The sequence below is a fragment of the Copadichromis virginalis genome, linkage group LG19, assembly GCF_057382275.1.
Source record: "Copadichromis virginalis isolate Kocher_CV1m ecotype Utaka linkage group LG19, C_Virginalis_male_GT1.1, whole genome shotgun sequence".
Classification (NCBI taxonomy): domain Eukaryota; kingdom Metazoa; phylum Chordata; class Actinopteri; order Cichliformes; family Cichlidae; genus Copadichromis; species Copadichromis virginalis.
The window spans coordinates 2,028,400-2,037,128 of NC_140636.1; the positions used below are offsets into that span (position 1 = coordinate 2,028,400).

At 43.2% G+C, this 8,729-nt stretch overlaps 1 protein-coding gene across 1 annotated transcript; it reads left to right on the forward strand.

Annotated features, from left to right (window-relative positions):
* Positions 1-364: 364 nt before the first annotated feature.
* Positions 365-7,821, forward strand: snx6 (sorting nexin 6). Its single transcript, XM_085441392.1, has 14 exons — positions 365-444; positions 589-639; positions 2,613-2,717; positions 2,818-2,928; positions 4,142-4,263; positions 4,355-4,478; positions 4,670-4,765; positions 4,854-4,959; positions 5,140-5,215; positions 5,368-5,407; positions 5,499-5,585; positions 5,669-5,828; positions 5,921-6,006; positions 6,218-7,821. The coding sequence occupies exons 1-14, from the start codon at positions 439-441 to the stop codon at positions 6,269-6,271; spliced, it is 1,224 nt and encodes a 407-aa protein (XP_085297518.1). The 5' UTR covers positions 365-438; the 3' UTR covers positions 6,272-7,821.
* Positions 7,822-8,729: the final 908 nt, after the last annotated feature.

The following is an 8,729-nucleotide window of genomic DNA, read 5'->3' on the forward strand; positions in this document are numbered from 1 at the left end:
TGCACTCCATGCTCCGGGCTAAGGGGCATGGCCTTCAGACCTGGAGGTGCTAATTCTCATTCCCACCACTTCACACTTGGCCACTCACTGGTGTGAGCTGGAGGCTACCACCTGATGACACCAACAACATCATCTGCAAAAGCAGAGATGATTATGAAGCCACCAAATTCCGTCGTCACTTGGTTCTGGAGGCAAAGTTCTTCCAAAAAAGGAACTTTCCACATGTGAGGGAACGTGTTCTGAAGAAGCTGGCTCTACCTTTTTTATTTCATTTTTATAGCTTTTATTTTAATTTAAGTTTTCTAATATTCGTTTAGTTTGTTTAAAAGTAGGTTTTCTTTACAGGTATTTTGTTTTGAATTAAATTCATGAAATCCGCCCGACGACGCCTGACTGTTCTGACGTCACTCCACTTCCTGTCTCCACCCATTTGCAGCCATGATGGTAGGTTTCTCTGTCTCTTCTGTTTTTCTTGTGTTGTCTGCTCGGTGAGCTCGAGAGGTTCCACCGGCTGTTGTGTTGTGTTTGCGTTTGTGTTACGGTCGGTGTGCAACTAAACAAACAACCCTGTGCTCTTTGTCTTCGCAGCAGGAAGGGTTGGACGACGGACCCGACTTCCTCTCCGAGGAGGACCGGGGAGTGAGTGCTGTCCGTCTGCCTGTCTGTTTGTTCACCTTGTGTCTTTTCACCTGTGTGCCTGTGTGTTGGAGTTTGACGCTCTTCTGTGTTTGATTCAGCTAAATCAGCTGGGTAGCATTAGCTCGCTCATTTTTCTAGGGAAGTTAGCTGTCCAGGCTAACTTTAGCTTATTGCTAATGGGCAGTTAGCCTGTCAGCTGTGGTCAGACTGGTTCTCCAAGCCGCGAGTACAGATGATGACCCGGCTGCAGTCTTTGGGCTTAACCGAGAGCTAACGAGGCTAACGGTTACAGTGAAAGTTTAAATGGCAGCTAACGAACCACTGACTTAGTGAAGTTCATGTTGATGGTACGTGCTGCTAGCGCTGCTGTTTTACCATCAGCTGTCACATGACTGAAACGCTGCTCCGATTCTAATTGGATAATCCCTGTTATTGTCAACGAAGCTCGACGAGGGCAATTCAGTCCAAAATTCCACAATGTTGGATAAAGGTGTCCATGTTTCTGTAATTCTAGGAAACACGACACGGCTTTCATCATCACAGGGACCAGCAATCTAAAATCCAGACAGATGGACAAACAAAACCCCAAAGTCAACCTTAAATATAGTTTACTCAGTGCTCTTGACCTGACTTGGTAACCGAGCACTTTGCTTGTGGTTCAGGTTGAACTACCACTGCTGTCCCCCGAATCTAAATATTATCTTGTAAATAATTGAGGTGCTTTGTGTTCCATCTTTTCTTTCATCCTGACGTGTGTACAGAGCTGAAAGTACCCAGATGTCCAAAATACACATCCAGAGGTTTATTGTTGCTGCTTGTTGAGTAAAGAGCTGTGGTTTTATGGTAATATCGTTTAGTAAAGCTGGAAAATAATTTTTACAGGTTGTTTTACTCTGAAGCACATGTATACAGTTACATACACTAAATGATATTATAGAAGTCTTTTACAGAAGTGTCTGATTCATGTATCAGTCACAGCTTGATTTATAGATTTATTCCTAAGAACATGGTGTGCATGCAGGCTTTTCAGTATGTTGTGCTTTATGGACTTTAGAAAGAGGAAATTCAGGATCCCCTCTGAAAGATGGGACAAAGTAAAATGAGTCTTGAACCTGGCCTCAGTCAACAGACGATTTCTGTTGTACAAGAACAAACAAAAAGCAAGAAAAGTTGTGAATTTACTCCCATCTGAGCCCCTTCAGTATATTTATGATGTAGCTGTTCTGTGAGGGCAGTAAGGTTCACACAGTCAGGAGATCCAAGTGTCTCAGACCTACATTCTGGTTTGTGGATAAGAAATAGAACAGAGATATATTATTAAGACACTGGTGTTATAGCTGGACTTCTATACTGTGTACTTGTGGTCCTTGTTAAAACCGTGGCAGCTGTCACACCTGTCAGAAAGGTGTGTGCTGTAGTTTTTGTAGCTCGAGTGTGTGATACTTGTCACTGTCTAATTATGTCATTCATTTATTGTTGCCAAGTGAAATTGAGGTGTCAGTCCAATAGCACACGATCGGATGGATGTGCAGTTACATGTTCTTTAATGCAGTGTCCCAGGACGTTTGTTGAACTGGGATGGCGACACAGCTGTATTTTTTGTTCCTTCTCCATATGAGGCCTCTTTTTCACGCTGCATAGTTGTTGTTGTTTTTCTTTAGTGATTCCGTTTCTTTACTTTAAACTGGGCCTCGATGCTGCGCCTCGGTTCATTGGTTTTAGCTCTTGCCCCTTTTGGGTGAGACTACTTTTCAAACATCTGGTAGGTAGATCCTCTCTGCTCCAGCTGTGTGCTGAGACCATGGCATATGCATGCAAAGTAATCAGTAGAACTAACTTCTGAACAAACAAAGTTCTGTACTGTGACACAGTACGATGTAGGTGAAGAGTACACTGTAACTGACAGCTGGCTTTCATTGTGTGTCTGTACTGCTCACTGCGTTGTTGGACACACGGTCTCTGTCCTCCTGCAGCCACGTGCAGTCAACGTGGACCTTCAAACAGACGCCATGCTGCAGGTTGACATCTCTGATGCCCTGAGTGAGCGAGACAAGGTCAAATTTACCGTTCACACCAAGGTGAGACTGACTGCTGTCAGATACGCTGACAGACCTGAACTTCGATAACACGTAACAGACCTGAACCTGCACACTGCTGATGTGCTTCCTTTTTGCACAGAGCACGCTTCCCAACTTTAAGCAGAACGAGTTCTCGGTGGTCCGACAGCATGAAGAGTTCATCTGGCTGCATGACTCCTTTGTGGAAAATGAAGAATACGCAGGATACATCGTAAGAGCAGCATGCACAGAGGACTTCACTTCACCCATAGTCACCATTCTAAGACGTAGAATAACGTTAAGCTAAGTCGTCACTTTAAATAAGCCCACGTTTTATCCTGTGTCTCATTAATGAGATGTAGAAAGACAGCTTTAGTCTTGAGCCATTACACACACACACACACACTCTCTCTCTCTCTTTTGGGGGAGGTTCTTGTGTTTTGGGGTTTTTATGGTCAAGCCACTTGACCTTAACCTCTATCGAGCATTCAAGTATAAAAAGGCACCACAATTACACAGAAACAGAGACACACACACTGAAACACACTCACTTATAGGCTGGCACTTCCAGAGCCTGGACTTTCAAATTAAGATAAGACAAGCTAAGATAACCTTTATTAGTCCCACATGTGGGAAATTAGTTTTGTTACAGTGCAAAGTTAAGAAAAAACATACTGTAGTAGGATTAGATAATAAGAATATGAATAAGATACTGCACACAATAGAATAAATATATATACAACAGAATAAAATACAATATTGTCAGAAAAGGAGGATTACTGAGTATTGCTGAAATAATTGAAGCAGTGTGGCAGCATCTGGACATACAGCGAAACAGAAACATCCAGAAAAGAACAGGAATGCCTTCAAGTTGCCCAGAGAGCTATTCCTGACGGCTACTTAAAGGAAGGAACGTTTGCCTAAGACATTCCAGGCTGTGTTGAATAAAGGCCGTCATACCAAGCTTGTTGAATTGCACAGGCTGTTTTTTTTCTTATTTATTATATTTTAATTTCTGTTTCCACGTGTTCGAATCGCTCTGCTTGCTTCCAATATTTCTATCAGAATATAAATAAATGAGGCTCAAGTTTGAAAAGAACAAGTAAACAGACACAGGCAAGACGCACAATAGTTCTTACCCAAGAAAGGTTTCTATTTGTAGGCAGAGCAAAAGAGAAAAGGCCCAGGACGTTAGTAAGAGGGTTCCTAGTCTTAACCTGCCAAATTCTGTTAAATTTAGTTATCTGACAGTGACAGATTTAACATCTGCCTGTACAAGTATCTGAACGACATATTTCAGTATCTGGAAACTGATGGACCAGCTTACATCACCACTAGCAAAAGAGCAGACAGGCACGTGCAACCGAGTTATCAAACCTGCATCAGAGGCCAGAAAGAGTGTGAGCTGGCTTCAGTGTAGAGCCGTATGCGTGTTGTTGTTGCAGATCCCCCCAGCACCTCCAAGACCAGACTTTGATGCATCCAGAGAGAAGCTGCAGAAGCTGGGCGAGGGCGAGGGATCCATGACTAAAGAGGAGTTCACAAAGATGAAGCAGGAGCTCGAGGCGTGAGTGAGCACAGACAGCAGTTGTTGTCCCCATAGTTGTTTGACGTGCTGGATTAATCACCACATCGCCCCTTTTTGTGTTGTTGCACAGAGAGTACCTTGCCATCTTTAAGAAAACCGTAGCCATGCATGAGGTCTTCTTATGTCGTGTGGCGGCTCATCCTGTGCTCAGGAAAGACCTCAATTTCCATGTCTTCCTGGAGTATAACCAGGATGTAAGTATCACACCGGATTCATTTCATTTTTAGGATTTCTGAGCAGCTCGAAGAGCCAGTGGTCAGTCAGCACAGGACCTCGTGGTGCTCCTAGGAATAACAAGCAGGTCGACAGAAAACGGAGGTGTTCTATACCTGCTAACTCTGTGTTGTTCATCTTTCTTTTCTTTTTCATGTCTTGTTGCCAAAAGCTGAGTGTACGAGGGAAGAACAAGAAGGAGAAACTGGAAGATTTCTTTAAAAATGTGGTGAAGTCGGCAGATGGTGTCTTGGTGGCTGGAGTCAAGGTGAAGACCCAGGAACTAGTTTCCACCTCAATCAAATGTGGTTTCCATGTTTTCTCTTTATTGATAGTTGCTGTTTTTGCGCCTGTAGGATGTGGATGATTTCTTTGAGCACGAGAAGACGTTTCTGTTGGAATATCACAACAGAGTCAAGGATGCTTCAGCCAAGTCTGACAGAATGATCCGGTCACACAAAAGTAAGAATCTTTTAAATCCGTTTTTCTTTTGTAAGTGATGTTTGTGTCTGTGGCATGAGCTGAAAGGTCAGGTTCAGGGCTTGTGTTAGAGTCTCGAGTAATTCATTGAACAGAGACTTGGAGTTTTATATAAAGGAAAACTGTGTGACGCTGATGTCCACGTATTTGTTTTCTGTTTAGATGCTGCTGATGACATCAACAGAATTGCCTCATCTCTCTACACATTAGGAACACAGGACTCCACAGACCTCTGCAAGTATGAACAAATGTTGTCTTTGAACTTGACCTGGAGCTGCCTTCATGTGATGATTTTTGCTAACACTTGTATTTGGTCCTGAGCAGAGCCAGGTTGTAAACATACCTGCATCACATCTGTCTTGTTCTTTTGTTCCCTTTTTCTTCCTTAAGGTTCTTCCTCAAAGTGTCAGAGTTGTTCGAGAAAACTCGGGTATGTCTGATCAAATTTGGAGTTTGCCTTGTTATCTTATTACCCCAGTAACTCTAATGTTGGGACCATGTTTGGGGGGTTTTTTAAACAGAAAATTGAAGCTCGCATTGCAGCAGATGAAGACCTGAAGCTGGCCGACCTGCTGAAATATTATTTGAGGGAGTCACAGGCTGCAAAGGTCTGATTGACAGTTGAAGTCACCAGTTAAAAAACTGGCTTTGTTAAATATTGCAGTTTATGTGATGATGTCTCCCCTCGCAGGATCTCTTGTACCGGAGGAGTCGGGCTTTGGTCGACTATGAGAACGCTAACAAGGCTCTAGATAAGGCTCGGGCCAAAAACAGAGATGTTCTGCAGGCTGAGACCAGTCAGCAGCTTTGCTGCCACAAGTTTGAGAAAATCTCAGAGTCTGCCAAGCAAGGTCATTTTTTGTTCTTCCTATGTCAGCGTACAGGTGAAGGAGTGTTGGATGTGTGTGCGGTCTGCTTTCACAGTGCATTCTTCTCCAAACAGAGCTCATAGACTTTAAGACAAGGCGAGTGGCAGCCTTCAGGAAGAACCTGGTGGAGCTGGCCGAGCTTGAGCTCAAACACGCCAAGGTACTGAGTATACAGAGAAACCAGCCGTTAAAAGAGCATTTCAGCTGTTCAGGAGTGTCTGATCTCATTATGTGAGGTGGCTGTAGTGTAGGAGAGGAGCAGGCTGCCTTCTTAATTGAAAGGTTGGCTGGCCTCTCCAGTCTGCATCCTTGTAGTATTAAGCACTTCATAAGAACCAGTCCATTTACCTATTACCGTGTCTCACCTGCAGGGGAACCTCCAGCTGCTGCAGGGCTGTCTGGGCATCCTGAAAGGAAACACTTAACTGTTTGATACTGCATACATCCAGCTGGATGCCCCCTGGCTTCTGTCCCGCCCATTTCCAGCTGGACAATCCCGTCACATGGGTGAAACCTGCAAGGACAGAAAACCGACGCCAAGATAACTGGACCTGGAGACAAATAGAAAGAGTCTGAAATAAAAAAGACAGGAAGTCTGTTGTCATCATCACTAACAAGACAGTCTTTTTTTTGTTTTTGTTTAATGCCCTGAGTCCTGTTCATCATCTTCCTCTTTCTCAAGCAGCATAAGTATTGGTCCTACTGTTCTTTTGCCTGATTTGCAGCGCCTGTACTGGCCCTACTGAGCCACCATAACCAGCAGAGTAAGACTGCTCCCTCAGAGGTCCTAGTAAATTAGCTGTTTCTGTGGTTTCAGTCTGATTCTGCTATAACTGGATATGATTGGACATTCTGTACTTTTTGTAAATTTGTGAAGTTAAATAAACCAGATTCAGTCTAAAATTGTCACCTTTTCAAAACGTAAATAAAGATTTTAGGTCAAAAGAGAAACAAGTGAATGTGACTCCTAGGAGGGGATACTGACCCGGTCTGCTGCATCTGTACTCACGGGTCCAAGTTTGTCTCTGCTGGTGACCTTATTTAGTGCACAGCAGCATAACTTTAGCTCAACAAGCTTACTGCTTTAACCAGAGAAGGAAAAATCAGACAGTTGCTGATTGTATCGAACTGTATTACTGTTGGCTTCTATTGTGATGCATTGCACTCCTATTAGTGTGGGGGTTTTAATTTTTTGTGCTCTAAAAAACCCTCAGTCGACCACAGTGTCTGGTTAGTAGCTGTTCATTGAACTTCTATCAGTGTTTTAACGAACCTGGAAACAAGATTCATGTTTTGACTTTGAAAGTTTAAAGACTCAAAAACAGACAAAAGTAGTCAGTAAAAGACAAGTGTGTGTGTGCTGTTTTATTTTTGTGCCACACATGGCCTCACCTGTTGTTTTGCATTTTCTGCCTCTTCGGTTCTGTTTATTTTGGTGGCGCTTGTGTGTCCAGGGGGGATCTTAATGTGTATCGACTTCCTGTGGCGCTGCTACTGCTGTGTGACGGCGTTTTGAGTCCAGTTCTCTGTTCCTGTTAAAGTGTAAATTCACTATAGAAAAAACAAACACAAACTTGTACATGTTTGTATTAGTTGACTAATGAACGCTAACGATCTTCATCACTCATTGTAGATTCTTTGTTCACTTATCAGACGTTTGTCACTCTAATCGAAAGCGGAGCTTCTGTTTGCCTTAACGCTGATCGGTGGCTCCTCATGGGTCATTGAAAAGAAAAAGTTAAGTCACCAAATGAAAACAGTTTCTGTTCTTATCCCTATTTTTTAATGAACTGTATACGAATGTTTTTCAATCTTGTGTGACCAAAGCTGCTTCTGCTGATTCAAGAAGGAAACAAAAATAATAAAAGATGATTATGAAATTCACAACATTTTAGTTGTTTAAACTTCAGCAGGTCTGTAATCCACCCTGATCGTACTGAGACTCAATAAAACTTTACAGTTTTCTTACAAATAATCTCTGAACAATTTGTTTTTATTGGTTAGACATATTTGTATCCATCATAATATAAACGAAATAAATAGGGCGTGTCCCATTTTGACCTTGGGACTTCTATGCTCACGTTTATGGCGTTCCATGTATGCCCGTCTTGCACCCTCCTGCTGGATTGTCTGAGAGGTACCTTTGCACACCCTGCACCTGTCGTCTTACCTGGTGTGGCAGACCCCAGCCGGTATGGATCCTGTGCTGCCATGATCAGTGTCTCTGGCCTGTCTTTCAGTCCAGCTTTGTCCAGTCACTGGTAGGATTTCTGGAAGTCAGACACGTCTTAATGGGAAGAACAAGATCTGAGCAATCATCTGCACCCTGCCGATCGTCAGGTACCCTGCTGGGAGAATAAGCTGGCCAAAGGAGGCGATAGAAGTCACTCACATCAAGACAAGAAGGCTCCTTACCATGCTTGGAGGGTTTCAACCCAAATCCAGCACCCTTACGCTAAGTGGACGGAAGTGGGCAGAATCCATGAAGCAGACCAATGAATACATCAGATTACTGTATTGACCTATTACTGTAGGTGAACATCTCAGGCAGCAGAAACCCAGGAAAGAGGGGAGCAAGAAGAGGAAGCAATACGGAAGGACAGGTCCCTGCACGACATGTACAGGCGCACCAGTGCATCCTCCTGTACATGTCGTCAGATAGATGAAGTGGTCGATATCAAGAAATCCTACTGGAGAAACCTGGACTGAAAGGCAGAACAGAGGCACTAATCATGGCAGATGCTGAATTTTTCAGATATGTTGAAACGAAAACAAATGTCTAGTCTGAATATTGGCCAAGCTAGTGCCAGCATAAGATTTAAAGCCTGTTACAAAAATCAAACTGAAATTTTATAAAAACAAATTAAATTCTTGGAGCTTCAA